This window comes from Engraulis encrasicolus, chromosome 14 (assembly GCF_034702125.1).
Source record: "Engraulis encrasicolus isolate BLACKSEA-1 chromosome 14, IST_EnEncr_1.0, whole genome shotgun sequence".
NCBI lineage: Eukaryota > Metazoa > Chordata > Actinopteri > Clupeiformes > Engraulidae > Engraulis > Engraulis encrasicolus.
The window spans coordinates 8,329,792-8,350,384 of NC_085870.1; the positions used below are offsets into that span (position 1 = coordinate 8,329,792).

General features: G+C 43.2%; 1 protein-coding gene across 1 annotated transcript in view; it reads right to left on the reverse strand.

Moving 5' to 3' along the window:
- nckap1l (NCK associated protein 1 like) overlaps window positions 1–20,593 on the reverse strand; it is a 56,169-nt gene that overhangs the window by 20,713 nt on the left and 14,863 nt on the right. Inside the window, exons 8-19 of the mRNA XM_063214857.1 lie at window positions 19,312–19,360; window positions 18,618–18,774; window positions 17,420–17,476; window positions 16,769–16,865; window positions 15,069–15,178; window positions 13,825–13,957; window positions 10,887–10,968; window positions 8,870–8,928; window positions 8,357–8,502; window positions 5,059–5,191; window positions 3,599–3,718; window positions 1,739–1,878 (exon numbers count right to left, since the gene is read on the reverse strand). Of these exons, the coding sequence (XP_063070927.1) occupies window positions 1,739–1,878; window positions 3,599–3,718; window positions 5,059–5,191; window positions 8,357–8,502; window positions 8,870–8,928; window positions 10,887–10,968; window positions 13,825–13,957; window positions 15,069–15,178; window positions 16,769–16,865; window positions 17,420–17,476; window positions 18,618–18,774; window positions 19,312–19,360 (1,283 nt within the window). The remainder of the gene's footprint in view (window positions 1–1,738; window positions 1,879–3,598; window positions 3,719–5,058; window positions 5,192–8,356; window positions 8,503–8,869; window positions 8,929–10,886; window positions 10,969–13,824; window positions 13,958–15,068; window positions 15,179–16,768; window positions 16,866–17,419; window positions 17,477–18,617; window positions 18,775–19,311; window positions 19,361–20,593) is intronic.

The window sequence follows — 20,593 nt, forward strand, 5'->3', positions numbered from 1 at the left end:
TGCCCCAGTTACATTAACCCATTTTAGCCTGATGACTTGTATATGTTGTTTGACCTTTGGTGCCTGGAGCGACATATACGCTGCATTCGACTCTTGAGATTGTAGCTTTTTCAATACAAATGTGGGTATGTTACAGCTGAATGAACACATTCTAATGCAATATGAGGGTCTTAGGGTTTAAATGCAACTTATTTCATGTGTTTATGTGCATCAGAGGCTGATATTTAGGTTTTTATAGGCTGGGGGCAACTTTCCCAACAAGGGCTAAGGCATTCAGCAGGCGTTATTTGCAGGTGCCTTAGGCATCAATGGGTTAAATACTGCATGTACATCTTAACGAAGTATGCAATAGCATTTAACATCATCTACTGTACTTGTACTGTACTTTAGGGTTAGGATTAGGTACATACATACTATCATATGTAGATACTTGTACTGTACTTTAGGGTTAGGATTAGATACATACATACTATCATATGTAGATACTTGTACTGTACTTTAGGGTTAGGATTAGGTACATACATACTATCATATGTCGATACTTGTACTGTGCTTTAGGGTTAGGATTAGGTACATACATACTATCATATGTCGATACTTGTACTGTACTTTAGGGTTAGGATTAGGTACATACTATCATATGTCGATACTTGTACTGTACTTTAGGGTTAGGATTGGGTACATACATACTATCATATGTCGATACTTGTACTGTACTTTAGGGTTAGGATTAGGTACATACATACTATCATATGTCGATACTTGTACTGTAGATACAACCATAAAATAAACTGTCCCCTGCCATGTATTGATTGATTTCATTTTCTTGGACTATTTTAAGTCTGACTCACAGTGGCTTCGCATCTGGACACATCTCCAGGCTGTCATATGTGACCAGACCGAACAGACAAAGCACAAACATGCATGATGACATACATTCCTGATGTCTTCCTGTCTGTCACTAGTGCATTAATAAATATGAGGAAAGGTGACACCTGCTGACAGGTTTGCGTATCTACATAATGTTGCCATTGCTTCAGACTGGCCTTCAGGGGCAATGGGCCTTTTTTGTCATGATATCAGGTGCTGTTTCTACGTAGCTGGATATTTTTATATGTGGATATTTTTTATCCTGGTTGCATTGGTTTTATATTGGTTTTGGCCTTCCGTTTCCATGTAGCAGATATTTAAAATCCAGGTATAAAAAGCAGGAGAAAAAAGTATCCTGTTTAGGGGGCTGAAATGGAGTATTTATTTTTATCCACATGTTGTGTTTACACCTAAACAGGATAAACAAAATACCCTGCTGAAAAAATATCCTGTTACGTGGAAACAGTACCTCAGAAACGCCGATTCAGTGTGTAAGTTGAATGCGGTGGTATAGGTATGGAAGGTAGGAAGGAAGGTATGGAGATGTACCTGCAGATGCTGCTGGCTGCAGCCCAAGATGACTGTGTGTGTGTGTGTGTGTGTGTGTGTGTGTGTGTGTGTGTGTGTGTGTGTGTGTGTGTGTGTGTGTGTGTGTGTGTGTGTGTGTGTGTGTGTGTCTGTGTCTGTGTCTGTGTCTGTGTCTGTGTCTGTGTGTGTTCGTGTGTGTGTGTGGGTGTGTTTGTGTTTGTGTGTCTGCGTGCCTGCGTGCCTGCGTGCCTATGTGCACCTGTATGTACCACAGAATGTGTGTGAGTATGTGTGTCTGTGTGCGTGCGTTTGTGCGTGCGTGTAATTGACATAGTCTCACTTGGTCATGATGACGCGGTCTTTGCGGTGGCTCTCGGTGCCTGGCTTGTCCTTTTGCACCTCCCCTTTCTTGGGCGGCGGCTTCTTCTGCTTCTTGTTGCGCGCCCTACTGATGGTCTCTGCGCAGTGCTTAGGCAGCAGCTGATAAGTGGAGGTGTTTACAGAAAGTCAAATATAAATTGGGATCGTTGTCACAGTCTGACTTGGTGCTGATAAACTGTGAAATTTCAGCACTGCATATTAGGTGGAAAATGCTGATGAATATCAGGGCTCTAAAATCAAGCTTAATGGTGGTTCACAGTCATCAGTGTTTTTTTATATAAAAATGGAGTAATGGAGTAATGTTTATATTTATATTTCTTCATAAAAATTGCTCCAATGAATCACATTAGATGCAGACACAGCATGCGGTCCAAAACATTTAAATGGCCTAATCCAGCCGGACAGGGACGGATTAACCATAAGGGCCAGCGGCACAGTGCCCAGGGACACCACCAACCATTTTTTCACCAGCGAGGGGGCACCACAAGAAACAAACTTAACAAATATTGTTTATAAAGGGGGCACCAGTAAGGTATAGTGCCCAAGGGCACCATATTGGCTCAATACGGCCCTGCATCCGGAGACCTGTGAGGAGACACTTCTCATTAGTCTCCCCGCCACCTGATTCCCATCACACCACACCACAGTCCAGGCCAATCTTCTCACCAATTTTCATTTTAATTTCACTTTTTAATTTTAATACGTCTTTGTTTTAATGAGCAGGAATTGGATTTTCCGTGGCTTAGTCCTTAGTCCTTAGCCACCCGCTCCATGCTAAATTGCCTTGCCTAACTCACCCCCAGGGGTGCACAGCCCCAATTTGCTGTAACATCCCCATACAGTCAAGGACGTGCCCAAAATATTATTCACTCCAAAGTTCACTAAAAAGTTCACATCATTAACCACCAAAGTTATATTGTCGGGTTCCCAGTGTAGTGCACTGTGTAGTGAAGAAGGGCACGTTGTGGACACATTCAAATGGCAGTTGGTCCAGCTAGGCGTATGTGTTAAGGCCAAGGGATATAGATTTCTTCTGTGATTGTGTTTGTGTGTGGGGTTACGTTTCTTCAGCATGTGTGTGTTTTGGGGGGTTTGAACTCGCCTGGCAAGCCAGACCACAACATAAAAAGTTTAGTCTGGGACCACGCAGTTCCCAAAGCTGAGAGCTTTGGGTGGGACCAAACTGTTGTCGTTCAAGCTGCCTCTGTACGCTCTGACCAATCAGAGCAACGGTGAATGCCCAGCCCAAACGATTCAACGATCAAGGAAAAGAAAAGAAAAACATTGTGTTGTGATTGGAGGACGTGTTTGCTGTCCCTTTTTTGTCCGTTCTCCAATGGTGCTGTAATCAGGGGGGCAGGATTTGGCTGGTTAGCTTCGCCGATTAGCAAGTCGCCATTTTCGCACTTCCGACATTCACTTCGCTCATGATGATTGGTGGGTACGCGGGTTTAGTGTTGGGCGCACACAGACCTTTACAGGGCACCTCCATGCATCCAATGCCCGTCTTCCATTTTGCTTTCTGGTCAGTCATTAACGTGGCACGTAATTGGCTGAGTAAACTGTCGGCGGAAATAACTCCATTTTGGAAGCTGAAAAAAAGTTCAATTTTGGCTGAATTCACTAGCCTAGCATTTCCCATTGAAATGACTGGAGGCGGGACTTATTCACTCTCTCCAGTTCTTATACTACCTCCATGGCTGTAATAGACCAGCTTGCCACGCAAAAAAATATATATATTCGGCCCACTAGGCAGAATTATCCGGTCTGCTTGGCTAGATTTGAACATGACTATTTGGATGCAGCCGAAGTAGCTCACCTGGTCGTTGAGTTTGCATTGCTCGGCACAGATCTCCAGGACGACGGCGCTGGTCTGCTTGGCGATCTCCTCCAGGAAGGTCACGCACAGCTTCAGGCTCCTCTTCTCACCGGCCTCCGTCTGGACGGACGACCCCCAGCCAGCAGGAAGGGTAAGAGGGAAAGCGAAGAGGGAGACGGGAGAGAAGAGGGAAAAGGGGGGTGATGTGAAGGATAAGAGGAAGAAGGAGAAAGAGTGATTATTGGAAGGATAAGGAGAAGGGGGAAGGGCTGATGATGTGATGGGAAGGGAGAGAACTTAGTTCAACCCCATTAGTGCGGTGTTACATGGTTCCAATTACAAGGCCCTGGTTCAAAGAAGGGTCATTGGTTTTATCTACTCGGCCGTACAGGGTTAAAAAAAATGCAGTGTTAATTCAACATTCAGAGAATTGATTTAACATCTTCTAGAGTGTTCAGCAAAAGAGTTGGTAGAGCGCTACTAGTGTCCCTCAAAACCAACTGGTGCTCTTGGAAGGGGTTCAAAGTTCAAAAAAGACTGAAGGAAAAAAATACTTGGTCCAGGCACTTCAGTTGGTTAATGTAGTAAAAAAAACCAACGTTTTTTAAAGGGCAAATGCATTAAAAAACACCAACGCGTTTCAGCGCTGTGGCCTTCATCAGGGTGTAATGAAGGCCACAGCGCCAAAACGCGTTGGTGTTTTTTGATGCATTTGCCCTTTAAATAAAGTTTTTTTTTTTTACTACATTGACCAACTGAAGTGCCTGGACCAAGGATCTTCTAGAGTGTATTTGGTCCCGGCATCTCTAAGTGTTGAATTACTGCATTGTTTACTGCATACATCGTGAGGACGAGGACGAGGATGAGGATGAGGTGACCTCAATGCCATGAGCTGGCTTTGCATGCCATCGTTTCCTGTCGCTTGGTTTTTGCTTTGAAAATTGAGGCATTTTGAATCAGAAATCAAAGATAAATTAGGAGCAGATGGTTCTGGCAGAAGAGTGTGCGTGTGTGTGTGCGCGTGCGTGTGTGTGTGTGTGTGTGTGTGTGTGTGTGTGTGTGTGTGTGTGTGTGTGTGTGTGTGTGTGTGTGTGTGTGTGTGTGTGTGTGTGTGCGCGTGCGTGTGTCTGTGTGTGCGCACGTTCTGTGTGTTTGTATGTGTGTTCTTGCCCAAGTATTATTGAGGGGGCCGAAATGAGAGAGGGGGTGTTTGTGCGGCCAAATTTAAACTTTCAAACTTGGTACTGTTGTTGTTGCTGGTTGCATTATTTAGCTATGGTTGGACCTATATGAAAGGGAGTCAATGGGAGGGCCCCATGGTAAGAGTGTGTGTGCGTGCGTCCATGCGTGTGTGTGTGTGTGTGTGCGTGCGTGCCTGCATACATGTGTGCGCGTGCGTGCGTGCGTGTGTGTGCATGTGCGTGCGTGTGTATGAGAGCAGGAGCCTGCACTGCACTGACCTCCTCTGGGCACAGGGGGTGCGCGCTCTGGCTGAAGTGGGAGCAGAGCACGGGGAAGGAGATGAGGTAGCGCTGCATGGCCACGTCCTCGCTGCCCTGGAAGAACATCTTCTCAAACACACGCGGGTAGTAGCTGCAGGAGTACATAAACATCAAGAGCAGCAAAAACAAAACAAACAACCTGTTATATTACAGATGCTACAGTCACAGAAACAACCCCTGCAGGGAGATAGAGAAGAAAGTGTGTGTGTGTGTGTGTGTGTGTGTGTGTGTGTGTGTGTGTGTGTGTGTGTGTGTGTGTGTGTGTGTGTGTGTGTGTGTGTGTGTGTGTGTGTGTGTGTGTGTGTGTGTGTGTGTGTGACCAGCAACAACCAATTTCAAGACAGATGCAGCAGACTCTCTCATACTTGCAGTGGCTTTGATCATAGTACAATGCCTAGTAACAAACCTGGGGTGAGTTTCTCAAAAGAGAAGTTGTTAGCCTGTTAGCAACTTCGGTAGTTGGCAATGGGAAAATGCATTGAAAACAACAAAGTGCCTAATGTAGTAAGAAACTTTGGTTTTGAGAAATTCACCCCTGACGAAATGAACTCAAGATGAACCCAGCCTTGCCTTGCCTTGCATGCTTTTCCTTGTAGAGGTTATATGGTTTGGTTGTAAGTTGTCACAGAGAACAAGGGAATGGAATCAAAACTAGTGGGAGGACCTTTTGATGCAGATGAAATTACTGGTGATTTGACACTGCTAAAAAATCCCACCATGTCACTACAACTATGCTATGATGCTATGATGTTACCAGCTTGATTTTGGAAAAAGGAGGAATGGAAACTTTCGCTTCTTTAGAAACACAACCACGAAGACCGCAATGGTCAAAATGGGCAGTCAGTCTTTTTTTGCCTTCATAAGTAAAAAACATGAAACTGGAGTTCTTCAGTTTCTTTCATTTTTACCATTTGGGAAACAAAAAGGCTCTGCATGAAAGGGTTAAGAGACATTTTAAGTAGACATTGGTGTGAGGATGCTTTTGCCAGGGCAGAACTAGCCAGGCTGTACCCTCCTAGTGACGCAACACTTTCAGCGTTGCAACTAGTCAGGTCAAGAGCAAATGCAAGTACTTTCTGAGTTCCTGAAAATACGGGAACTCCTCCCACTTTGTCGGTAAGCAAACAACCATAAGCAAACCAAGGGAGGCGGGTCAACCCTGCCGTTTGGGAAATGTTAATTGTTATGCTCTTGGTCAGACCAAGTCTCGAAGAGATTTGAATGTCGATGATAATCAGGCTAGGGCAGAACCACCATGGGGCTTCTCAGGAAGGATATTCACTACTTAAAGAGCACATCCAGTTTTGACTTTGCCATCATCCAATTGCCACAGGGTTCTGTAGCTAATGTCTGTGACGGGCACACTAGGAAAATGCCAAGTGTCCTCCACAAGAACAATTACAAAAGGCGAATTGTCTGCTGTTATTGGTCTCAGGTGGTCGACACATGCAAATAAACACAATGACACATTTTGTGGAAACCCCTACTAAATGAACAAAGGCTGTTTTGTGTGTGAAACACTTGGAGTGGATTGCTTTCATGTGTTTGTGGATGAGTGGGTTTCCCGAGCCTGGTCGAGCCAAGCCAGAACCAGACCCAGAACACAAATCCAGAGACCAGAGCTGTTGTCACAGTGCAGCTGTGGCGTAATGGTTAGCCTGTTGGCGTCTTTGGGTTAGAGGGTCTTTGGGTCAGAGGGTTGCAGCTTTGAATCCCATCCTTATTCATCCCTACTCCATCCATGACTGAAGTGTCCTTTACGTAAGGCACTCAAGCTCACGTTGCTTCAGGGACTGCAACTAACCGTGTGCCTTCAGGGACAGTAACAATACCCAGTACTTAAAGGACTAGTTCAGTCAATTTCAATATGCTGTTGTATTGCTCACGCTACCCTTGACTTGTCAGTACCCGGTGATGCCACATCTTTCGACTATGCCCTTTCCGAGATATGAGCTATTCTAATGGGGGCAGCGTTTGTTTACATTTTTTTTTTAATTAACATAGGCCTACTCCAAATATTTTCCCAAAAGGTACCGCTGTTTGCTAGTTGTCTGCTGATGTTGTATAACCTTTTGGATGTTTTTGGAAATAAATAAAAATGTTTTTTTGAAATGTAAACAAAGCGCTGCCCCCATTACAATGACCAAGATCTCGGAAAAGGCTGAAAAAAAAAAAACCTCAGGTACTGACAAGTCCAGGGTAGTGTGAGCATTACAACTGCATGTTGAAATTGACTGAACTGGTCCTTTAACTGTAATTATTCTGTACTTTAAGTCGATAAAAGTGTCAGCGTGTCAAGTGTAATGTATTGATAACAATCAGAGGCATATAAAGTAAAAGTAGACGTACCCTCTTACTAGGGATGTAAATAAAATCGAAATGTATCGATGTATCGGAAGTATCGGCTGGCGATTTAATCGAATCGCATCGTATCGTGGGGCATTCTTAAGAATCGAAAAGAATCGAATCGCTGGCTCCTGTGCAATGCCCTAGCTCCATAACACAATAGTAGTGGAAAAGTAATTGGAAAAAATCGAATCGAACCAAATCGCATCGTATCGTGGGGAATTCTTAAGTAAAGAAAAAAATCGAATCCCTGATTTAAGAAATCGATATCGTATCGTCATGAAGGCTGTGATTTACACCCCTACCTCTTACTCTTACTCTATCCACTTCATTAGGTGGAACAGTGGAATAACTACTTATATACTATGTGAGATCATGTGCTAGGGTTTTACACTATTTCATGTGCACTAGTACTAATGTGAATTACATCAGTAAGAGTACTTTTACGTCTTCTCTTTATACCTCTGATAACAACTAAAAGCTAGCTGAGCACTGCAGTGCTCTGCACTTTGTCGGAGCCGGTGTGCCTAGTGCCCCTAGGGCAGGGGTGGGGAACCTTCTTCATTCGAGGGGCCACTTCGAATTACTCCGAGGGCCGCAACAGTCCTCCGAGGGCTGTATTATGAACACAAACCAGGATTTCCCCCGGCACTTAAGGCCTATATTGAAGGGCGTCACCTTTAAAACAGACCCCACCTTCTCTAGGTCGCCTGAATACAACTTAATTGTATTGCAAATGTGATTTCTAAGATTCCTTTACAAAATATGACATATTTCATGTGATGCTGCATAACATTAAAATTGTTTCGGGGGCCGGATAAAACGGCCTCAAGGGCCGCGAACGGCCCTCGAGACATACAGTAGGTTCCCCACCGCTGCCCCTAGAGCTCCAGTTGCCTTGGTGACCCACCAGAGGATGGAGAGCTCGGCCGTCTCCTGCAGGAGGCCGTCCATGTTGTCGATCAGGCGGGTGTGGAACTGCGTCATGTTCATGATCTTGGCCAAGTTGGGGTATTCCTTAAGGGACAGGGGGGCCTTGGCTATGCTTGTGTATGCCTGCACACAACAGCACAGCATTACATTTTACATTACATTACATTACATTACATTACATTACACAGCACAGAACAGCACAGGTGACACAGTCAGAGGAGCAGAGAGGACAGGAGAGAGTATGTGTGCACTCATGGACAATAGAAATAGCCAACTGAGGCAACACTAGGTAACATCTACAGTGCGTATCTCTGCCTTATATTTACGAAAGATACTATTTGTATTAGACTTAATATTTTTACTTTTTGGTATGGAATAGTGGAGTTATTCAACAAGAAGTGGCACAGCTATTTAGAAAAATATGTGTGTCAGCAACTGATTCTATATACAGTATATAGCCGGTATGCAATATTCTGTAAAGCTGCAGTACCTGTAGTCGAAGCCAGTCCAGCCTGATTGCCCTGAAATCAAATTCTTCTCCCTTCTCCACTGTTGAGAAAAGATTTATATATGACTCAGCATGTTTCTGGGAGGGTGAGTCATACTGCAGGTAGGTAGGTAGGTCTCTCTCTCTCTCTCTCTTTCTCTCTCTGTCTCTCTCTCTCTCTCTCTCTCTCTCTCTTTCTCTCTCTCTCTCTCTGTCTCTCTCTCTCTCTCGTTCTCTCTCTCGCTCTCTCTCTCTCTCTCTCTCTCTCTCTCTCTCTCTCTCTCTCTCTCTCTCTCTCTCCCTCTCTCTCTCTCCGTCTACCCCGATAACAACTCACCTTCACCTGCCCATGACTCTGTTTTGTATTCAGACTCACAGCATGTCTGTCTCTCTGTCTGACCTGTATTCTGATCTCATCACAGCCCGCCTTGCCTTACTCAAAAGCATCCATCATCTAGAGCAGTGGTTCTTAACCTGGGGTGCGGGCACCCCCTGGGGGTGCGCCAGAGATTCCAGGGGGTGCACGGAATTTTGTTTGTGTTGAGGTTGTGACCAAAATTCTGCTAGCAAACATTATAATTAGGCCAAATTAAACCAAATTAAAACATGTTTTGGTCCACATGTGGAGTCATTAAGATATTGAATCATTGTAATTATTCACTTAAATCTTTTTTTTTTGTTGTTGGTGTATACACATGTAGAAGTTTGGGTTGGGGGTGCGCGACTCGTCCTGGGCGAAGGTAAGGGGGTGCTTCAGGAAAAAAAGGTTAAGAACCACTGATCTGCAGTACCCTCAGCATCTCAATATAGACTTTATGTCGCTCATGTCTATCCATGCACTGTACAGTAACTTGTCTATTTATCTCTCTTAGACATAGGGTGCATTCCAATATGCGGCCTTGCCTCCTCCACTTGTGCTTGTGGCCTCACGTTTTGCTGATGCCCTGCCTCCATGGAGAAAACAATTAAGTTTCCTCGCTGTGAGCCTAGCCACAACAATTTTTGGGGGACTATTCTTCATTCACCATTCAGTTTGCAAATGAGAAAATGACTTTACAATTGAGCTTTTGCGAGATATTGAAATTAGAGATGTACAGGATCCAAGATCCGGTTCCGGATCCGGCAGGATAATAGGGTTTTTCAAACTATCCGGATCCGGCAGGATCTTAAGCAGTGGATCCGGTATCCGGCAGTTACCTAAAAATCAGGATCTGGGTCATCTCTACTTTTTACGTAGCGTAGGCTTTTCAGTCAGTCTTTCACAACCCCAATCGCTGCAAGGAGTGAAAGCCTTTTGGAAGCGGTCGTTGAAGGCTGTGTGGCAGTAAGCCAATGAGTCTTAAAAATAGTTTGCGCCAACGTAAAAAAAAGGGCCCACGTGTGCGAGTTGGCTATGTGTTTCAACCCTTTCGTTCCGGATCCGGCAGGATCTTAAGCAGTGGATCCGGCAGGATCCTAAAAATCAGGATCCGGTGCATCTCTAATTGAAATATAATGCTGATGCCAGTGATGTCATCACGACATATTACTTCCTGCTACGAGGCCACAAGCACAAGTGGAGGACGCAAGGTCGCATATCGGAACGCATACATATTGTCAGCCCACAGGATTTCTCTTAAAGGTGCACAGTGTAGGATGGTGGCCAGAGCAGCTATTGCAACTATGCTGCTCTGCTCATTGAAACTGTGCTGGCTATTGTCAGATTTGATCTTTTCATGAACTAAATAATAACCTAGTATATACTAGTGTGACCAAAGTACACAATGTTTTGCAGCTAAAAATGTCCACTTCTGGACATTTAAAATGGCGGACATGGAGAAGATCCACCTTTTCATGTATGAAAAGTGCAATTTTCCCAGTCATAATGAATACTCAGAATTTGATGGTGGTGGTAAGTATTCATGAAAAAAGGTAACATTTGGGAATGGGCAGCATGAATTCTAGAAATTATTGCACAGTGCACCTTTAAGAAAGAGAATCATACACTGAACACAGTTATCTCACACTTAAAACACCTTACCTTGTTTGACATTAAGTGCTGACAGGGAAGACACAAACGATGACATAAGGACAGACTCCTCCTCAGGACAAACATACAGACCCTACGGATAATATGCAAACATGCAATCAATATCAAGTATGCATACTATTTCCCATCACAGAATACACAAATACCATACTGTAGTAAGTAGGCTTAAAGAGATTACATAGATGAATGTATAATAATAACAATGTAAATGTTAGGGTACTTTCACACCTAGTCCTCTTTAAGTGAACCGAACTTAGTCCTCTTTAAGTGGATGAAGAAGTGAACCGATGTCAAAAGGACTCAGGTCTGTTTTGGTTCATATTGTGAGTGTGTTACAAAAATAACCGGCTGCTCTTTCTGGTAATGCTTGTCATGAGGTGTCAGTCATCCTTTTGATATCACCTGGTTCTCTAGAGCTCTCCTTAAGGGTCATTCCACGCCAAATCAACAGGAGCCCGCGCACTTAGGTCTCAAAAAATTCTGAAAATATTACCAAGTGCACCCATGGTACTTAAGAGAAACACTGTACATTTATTTGAATGTAAGATGTATACTCTCCGTGTTACAGCCAATTTTACTGGGGGAGGGGGGTGCCCATTTTGTTCACACTCTTTTTTTTTGTCAAAGTTCACAAGCCCATGGCTCAAGAACTAAACCATGAAGGAAGCTCACATTTTGCATGCTGGTACATAGATAGGAATAGTTTGTTGCGAAACTGTCCGTTTTGATCTGGATGATCCTGCATTGTCATAGCATTCCCTCAAAGATGATACAAATTTTATTGCAGTTTTTGGATGTGCTCTGTTTAGGCCTTCAGAAGACATATTTGTACCCAATATAGATTCTTGATTTTTTCCCCCTGGTAGAGATAAGTAGAAACACTCTCATAAAAAGCAATAAATAGAAAGGAAACCCTATCGGTGTTTGAACAGAAGACCACACGCGGGCTCCTGTTGATTTGGCGTGGAATGACCCTTAAGTGATTACACCTAAACATAAGTGTAACTCTTCAGGACTCATAAGCAAACTGTACTGAGATCACGTCAGTAAAGGTCTCGTCAATAACGGTTCCCTTCCAAGTGGTCTGGGTACACTTTGGAGCATTCACATGATATGCACAGAAAATGCTGAGTTACTGGTCTGAGTTCGCTTAAATGGCTGTAAGGAACCAGGCGTGAAAACACCCATAGTGTCTAGTTAGCGGAACACTAGAACATGCACTTTACAGTGCTCCACTATTTGCTGCAGCACCAAAGTATGTCTAAACAACGTGCTGAGCAATTGTTAATAAATTTATACATGTATTATTGAAAATATACAATGTGATAAAAGTGTAACCTTTAGTTAGAGTTTTATACTATGTTATTATCTCTCTGTCTCTTTCTTTCTCTCTCTCTCTCTCTCTCCCTCTCCTTTGCTCTGAGTTATGTGACATCTCTGGTCCACAAGGAAAACATCTCTGCCTTTCTCGTCCTGTTTGGAGTTGAACTATGACCTGTTTAGGCTGGTAAAAGCTATCCGTCACATGCCAGACGCCACTAAGAGCCCATCACGGAACCGGGGGGAGACGGGACCATATATGTTCATCATATTATGTTTTACATATGCATGATAGGAAAATTACTTGTTAGAATGAGATAATAAAGGCCTAGCCCACTGTTGGTAGACTCGGGCTCGCAAGAAACCAATGTAACCATTTTCCTGTGAGTGCGAGACCCCCGAGCTGCTTTCAGATTTAAACTGCTACCTCTGTTTCTGTGTGTGTTCTTTCAGGTCAATTTGATAAGGTAATACAGTGAAATTGTTAAAGTGATAATGTGAAATTATTCACAGCAATCTAATTGTGACCTTATGCAGCCAGGCATCCATAGCTAATTCTCTGTAGCCGGCGAAGGAGAACAAACAAAAACATAAAAACAAATAAATAATGAAATTAGGAAACAGATGAGGCTCGACACAGAGCATGTTATCCACGCATGAGAACTCGACAGGACAGGCCACACATTGTAGCTCACTGAGCTTCATTCATACCGATGTCTGAAAAAAACATCAACACTTGCTTTGCCAAATTGTCAGTGGACACGCAAGGATGGCCTGGACATTTGTGGTGTAGTAAGTGAATGTAGGATGTTGTATGCTATAGACCTACAACATAACTCTTTTGGGTTCCCACAGGTCATGGAAATCCTGTAATTTTAGAGAAATTCCGTGATAAAGGCTGTTTCAGACAGTGAAAGTCTGGAAATTTGATCATTTTATGTGCACTGTCAGGGATTATCAGTGAATATTGGTGAAGATTTAATGTCTAAAACATGTGTATCTATTTCTTTAAACCAAAACCATGAAGTGAAACAGTCCATCTGTGACTGTCTCATGCAAAAACCAAGAACATGTGCTTCAAAAAGTTCCCTGCAATCAATTTACACGGCTAGCAATTTCGTTGCCTTTTTTGACAATGACAATAAATTCTTGAAACTGAAACTGAAAAACTGACTGGGTTATGGCAGTAGTAAGTATAAGTACTCAGACTCATGGGAGGATGTTGGGATGTGGCCAATCATGCTGTGTCGGTTGGTATGCTTGCAGTTTTGGCAGGGGCCACTATATTACCGTACCTGCTTAACACCAGACGATCTCACAAGTGAGATAAATACATACGAAATTTCTCGTAGGAAAGGTGAGGTTTACGATCGCCCAGGGCCCTTTACTGGGTGTTACGAATGTGTCATTCGGCATACACGTTGCCCATAGCCAATTGCGTCAGTTGTATCTATTCAAACAAACTGTAGTCAGCGCCTTTCCACCCCTCTCCGCTCTCTGACTGGAGCTCAAGATCTGGTACCCTCTCTGAAGGATAGAATCCATGCATTCTTTCTGATTTGAATGATTGTGCAAAGCAGCATGGGATTTCCCAGGCCACATACAGTACCTGGACCGTGTCGTTAATCACCAGCGCATCAAACTGGGACAGGTACAGGAGATGGTAGCGATCTATTATGGGCTTATGCTGGTGGAGGAGGGTCTGCAGCCTCTCCATGTGGAAGAGCAACTCTGCCATTTGCCTGATAGACACACAGAGACGGACAGATGCGCGCGCACGGGCACACATGCGCACACACACAGGCGTGCACGCACACACAAACACAAACAAACACACACACACACACACACACACACACACACACACACACACACACACACACACACACACACACACACACACACACACACACACACACACACACACACACACACAGTGATTATTTCGGAGGATTTTCCATCCTTTTTCTTCCCTTTTTCACAGTAATAAGCAGTAGATGGAGGTTGGAAATTCTGATATCAGGCATCAAGAGAGAAACACATTACAAATTCATGCAAAATCACAGAACAGTTGATCAGAGGGGCACCCACTTTTAGAAGGCACTGTGCACATAATTCCGATGAGAAACATCATTTTTGAATCTGTTTTGCACTAGCGCAACTGAGCTTCATTATTGTTGTACTGTGTGTACTGCTCATCTTTCATTGAGACAGAATTTCCTGTGAAGTAATATTGTGATGAACGGATCACAGAATTCCATTTTGACCACAGGGAGTAAATTACTCTCCGGATCAAACACAAGTTTTTTTCAGCAACATAAACCATGCAAGTCCCAGCTGTGTGCTTTATAGATCATTGCCACCGGGAGGAACTGTGCTTGGCCTAAATGTATTGATCGGGTAGATTGTAATATGAAATGGACTACTCAAGTGGAAGGAGTATGACTTATTGCAGTAATAATATACAAATGAGCTTCATGGCAAATTATGAGAGCCAACACAGTTCAAGTTGGCTTTAGCAGAGGGCAAATAAGCTTATCTTACTAGGAAATGGCTGCTAGTTTTTTTTTTTTTTCCTGTTATTCCTTATGCTTATTAATGATCAAACGAAAAACAAGAAAAAACAAGAAAAACAAAATCAAAGCATCATCATACACAGAGACACACACGTATACACACACACACACACACGCACGCACGCGCGCGCACACACACACACACACACACACAGCACCATCAATTCATGCTTGCACGTGCTTGGCTCCAACTTGCATTCCTGCCTGCCGCTAATGTGGGAAATGTGGAGCCAATGTGGGCACTCAGGTTCATGGTGCATCTATTTTAAACACTCACGAGTCCACGTAGTCTTCGGGGGTCTTGGTCTTTGGGACGTTCTCGCTGTGCCGGACCAGCCAGAGCACTTCGTCACGGGAGAACGACAGGGCCATGAACACAAACAGAGCCTGCGGGAGAGATGGAAGGGAAGCGTCTGGTGGATAAAGGCCATTACCATAGATACCGACAAGTGTTTTGAAAGTGGTCAACAAGGAAGTCGTTCTGACGTAAAAGCACCGCTAAGTGGCCTAAAAGTTGAAAGTATTTTAACTGCTGAGAGACGTCTTGCTCTTCCAAATTTTCTCAATAGCGTTTTTTGTCCGATTAAGGGCACTGAAATGATTTCCGAAGTGTTTTTCACACTGTTACGCGTTGATAAGCCACTGGAGACATTATTGTAGGACGGAAAATGTGAAAAAGTGAACACAAAATGTCTCCTTAGGGAGAGATAGAAGGGCTTTGAAGCTATAAAAGGGCCATTGCTATGGATACAGACAGACATGTCTTATGAACATGGTCAGCAATGGATCGTGGACCATGGATTTGCCTAACAGCAAACAGTTTAACTTTGACTGTTTTGATTTTTAGCACCCGAGGATGAAAGTGGGTATTGGGTGGTGTATAATGTGGCAGTAGTCCTGAGTGGTATTCATGATCCTCTGCCAATGTTGGCCAGTCTAACAGTCAGAGAAAAAAAACTGAATTGGACGGAAAATACTTTGTGCTTATTAAAAACTGACCAGCCTTATTTGGACTTAGCAGAGCACTTTTAGCACTTTAGATGAAATGGATGTTAGATGCTGTAATGCAGCGTGCCGTACTCCCGAATGGTATTCACAATGCTGTCCCAAAATTGTCAGAGAAAGTCAGAGAAAGAACAGCATTGCCAGGCAAACGCTTTGTGTTCTTATAAAACTGACTTTTGCACACCTCTATAAAAGAAAGGTGTGTCAGAGATGGATGGAAGAAAAGACTCCACAAGCAAGACCCAATTCATCACCATCATATTTTGGTCATGGTGAAGCAACCTAGCAGAGGTCATTGACTGAAGCGCTGCAGTGAATTGAATTCTGCCTGTGGAATGGACTGTGTGTAGAAGTTATTTTCCAATCTGTGCAGGGCTGGACTGGGATTGAAAAACAGACTGGACATTTTTGTCATATAGACCAGTGCCTCACACACACACCCGCTTTTCTACAATATTATGGTAACACTTTATTTTAGGGATACATCTATTAGCACTAATACATACAATGTCCCTGTATAAGTAGCTTGTAAGGCATGTACAAAGCAAAATCAAACATTTGTTAGGCATGTATTCGCAAATGTCTTGTTCATGCACAATAAGGGATTTATTACCAATTTAACCTTAGTAAGGACCTAGTAGGCCTTAGCGTTTGCTTAGGCCTTACAAGTTTCTTATGCTGGCATTAACATTGTATGTATTAGTGCTAATAGATGTATCCCTAAAATAAAGTGTTACCCATATTATTATGTACATCCACTTTCTATATTAAAGATAGACCAATGGGCCACCCCATCTAAATTGAGGTCGGGTATCTAAGGAAAAAACAAGCAAACAAAAAACAACAGAAGCAGCCCTAAGGACTGTCGGCCCAGCGGGAAAATGCCCTGTGTGCCAGATGAGCGGTCCAGCCTTGCTTCTGTGTATTCTCCCTTGACCATATGGGAAAGGGGCAGAGGCTGTCTTACAATACCTTTGGCCCCAGCAGTCTGGGCTCATCCTCCAGTACTTTGCAAAGCTCCTTCAGTGCATGCCGCAGGTAGATTCTCTTCTCTCGGTGGATGGCTCCACTGTAAGGCAAGCATAACACAGCTCTCACAGACAAAAGGGGACGGTTAAACGAAGCCACCTGTCACAACTAAGATGGATGCACCTCTCACAACAGTGCAGATATTGATCTACTTATATTTCAAATATTTCTCCTGAGGAATCTCTTAAGCCAGTTCTGCCACACAGGGATATTGGGAGGATAACTGTTCCACAGAGCATTCATGTCCATACTGTATAGTACAATATAATATGGAATGTTGGAAGGCTGTGTTTGTTCTTTCATAGACTGTTAATGAATTCCACTGCTAGTGGCTTCTTTCAATGTTGCAGCTGGGGTTTTACCCAGGGCTTTTTTTGAACGGGGAAATAGGGGCGCTCCACCCTCATACCTCCGTGGGTGCACCCTCATACTTTTATTTATATATATATATATATATATATTTGAGCGCCCCTAGTAAATTTCTCATTCACGTGGGGGAACACCCCCCTTCACCCCGGTAACCTGCCATGATGCTCCCTCATGCCAAAAAATCCTAGAAAATGCCCTGTTACCGATGCACATGACTGCTCTTACCAGTTGGCTATGGCGTTCTCCCTGCACTCCTTGATATCTGCCACCCGCTTGCTGTACCTATATAGCAGAGAAAAGGAAGTTAATAAGCTGTGTTCATGACAATACGTTTGCTGCCAATTTGGCATACAACACATGCTCAGTTAAGTAGCAAATCAGACAGGGTTGTAGTTATGATCGCTAAGATGCACATTTTTAAAATAATATTCATCGTTAGTAGTGTGTCTATTGTACCCAGCTGTACAACGTGTGTGAGGGGTTAAGTGCAATGCATTGCCTGCTAGCTAGCTAGTAGCTACTTCAACACTTTATTGTATATCTGCTGTAAAAAAAGATGCTGATTTCAGTACAGGTATATGTTGTATGTGTTATATGGACATTTATGGGGCGGTGGTAGCTCAGGTGGTAGAGGAGCCGTTCAGCAACCCAAAGGTTGCAGGTTCGAGCCCAGCTTGGCCTGACTCCATCGTTGTGTCCTTGAGCAAGATACTTAACCCCAAGTTGCTCCTGGTGGCAGGGTGGTACCCTGCGTGGCAGCCACGGCCATCGGTGTGTGAATGGGTGAATGTGAGGCATACAATGTGAAGCGCTTTGAGTGCTCGAAGGAGTGGATAGGCGCTATACAAATGCAGTCCATTTATGATGTGGTGCTGTCAAAGCAGCGGGAAATAAGTTTGCTTTCCATCTCAAGTGTCACAGGTTCAATTTCAAGGGGAGTGAATGACCATTGCTCTCCTCTGTCCTCCTCCATGATTGAGGTGCCCTAAGCGTAGCTGACTAACTGGTTTCCATGCTCTGTTGTCATGGCTACCCTTGTTCACTCCTATGATGATTGAATGCAGAGGACGCAATTCTTTCTGTTACCTGTCTGCTTTTTTCATACAATGGCACATAGAAATGACTTCGATATCATAACTTGATACGTTTTTAAAAAAAATTGTCATGCTTTTTTGTCACTAATTTCGTGCAGAATGAAGCCCCTCTTCTTTTTACTGTATATGCACATCCCTCTACAGTAGGACCTGCACGTGCACTCCAAGTCTCCTGTAACATGATATACTACATATAGCCCAACGTAATATTTTGAAATTGCGCTCACATTATGATACGTTACAGTAAATTTCAGTCTCGCAATGCAAAAAAAAAGATCTTACAGAACAATGATGCATAATTTCTTTCTGTACTCTCCACGTCCCCTCACCCTTTCAAGCCATCGAAGAAGTCCTCTGAGAACTTGTGTATGTTGATGGTCTCCTCGCGGATGATGGTGAGGTAGAGGCCACTGCGCAGCGCCATCTTCCACAGCTCCTGAGACGCCTGGTTGGTGTTCAGACTGCTGTGGCACAGCATGAAGCCCACTGGGATGACATTAGATAGATAGACAACATGAGAAATTGATTTGACTAGCTTGTCCATACACTATGACACAATGACTAACCATTCTGCTGGCGCTGATACGTTCATTGACACAAAAAACTTGGTTTTGAAAGACAAATAAGGGTTTTGAGCAAGAGACTCGGTTTTGCAGGTTATCCACCGTGTTTTGCCATTTGTTAAAGCTGTTTTGAGAATGAATATTATGTTTTGCAAATTGCGAGAGAGATTCGAGAAATGTACAAAACCAATTGAGAAATACTGTAATGTTGCTTCTATTGTGTTGTCAGTGTTGCAACTGCACACTGCACCTTGAGGTCTTTGTTTACTTTTGCTACTTTTCAATGCATTGTCCTCTTTACTCTTTTTAAGGACAATGCTATCAGTGCTGCAACTGTACACTGTGCCTTACCCTGTTCTTGTTTAAATTGCTCCTTGTAAGTCGCTTTGAACAAAGGCGTCTGCTAAATACTAATGTAATGTAATGTAATGTAATGTAATGAAGGAGTATTCATACTCACAGATGATCCATCTCTCCATCACCTCCAGGGACAGGTACTCACACGACATCTGTGGACAATGAAATGGTGTTCTTTAGTTCTTTCAATTTTTTTAACAACCGTTGTTGTTTTCCATTCATGATTCTCATTGAGAGGTAACTGTGTCAGTCATACAGTAGTCCTCTACTGCAGTGGTTCTCAAACTTTTTGTGTGAAGTACCACCCGAGAAAATATTGAGCTCTCCGAGTACCACCTTGACAACCAACATTAGAATATCACAGCAAATGCCTTTCATTCACTTTTTCCAGTCAATACAGCTACGGTCACATTCAGTGCAAGTTTGTTTTCTTGCTTGCCCATTATTCTGCATTATGTATTCAGATTCATACAGTTCAATATTACAAAATGTGAGACCAAAGAGACATTTTCGACTGCATCACTTGATCAGCCTTCAAATCAATGCACAAAAAATGAAGTACCACCAGAGATGTCTCAAGTACCACCAGTGGTACGCGTAGAGCACCACTGCTCTACTGTATATGCACACTCTTGATGGTGATGTACTGTAAATGTATTGTACTGTAACAGATGGCTACGCTAAGACAATACAGGCTTTACATTTCTTTCATTGTGAAACAATCATTCTCAACTGAAAGTCATTTGGTGTCAGGAGAAAATCATACACAGAATGGGAAATGTCCTTCAATGTCCTCGCCTTGAAAAAAATGTAATATAGTAGGTACTGTACAGTTTATGTTACGTACGTGGTGTCTGCAGCTAATTCCAATTCAGATGTTGCCGAAATTAGAATTAAACATTTATCTAGATTGGACTACTGGATTAGATTTTATTAGAATTTAACGTTGGATATTGCAATTCAGGTTAGATAGAAAATTAAAAATGCATCCTCAGCCATCAGTGCTCTGGACAGGCATATGACACTTAAATATAGCACGCAGCAGCTTTTTAAAAATATATACGTATTTTCTGGCTTTTACTGCTTTCATTGTGAACCCTAGGGTAGTGAATATGAGACAGGAGAGTGGTGGGTGAAAGAGACATAATAGGACTGGGAAATGACCCAGGACGGACTCGAACACTGGACCCATGTGCATGGTAGGGCTGCACGATTATGGAAAAAAATCATAATCACGATTATTTTGATTAATTGTGCAGCCCTAGTGTATGGTATTTATATGGGCACTCTACGCAGTGTGCAGCACCACCCAGCATGCAGCAGCCTTTTAGATAGATAGATAGATAGATAGATAGATAGATAGATAGATAGATAGATAGATAGAT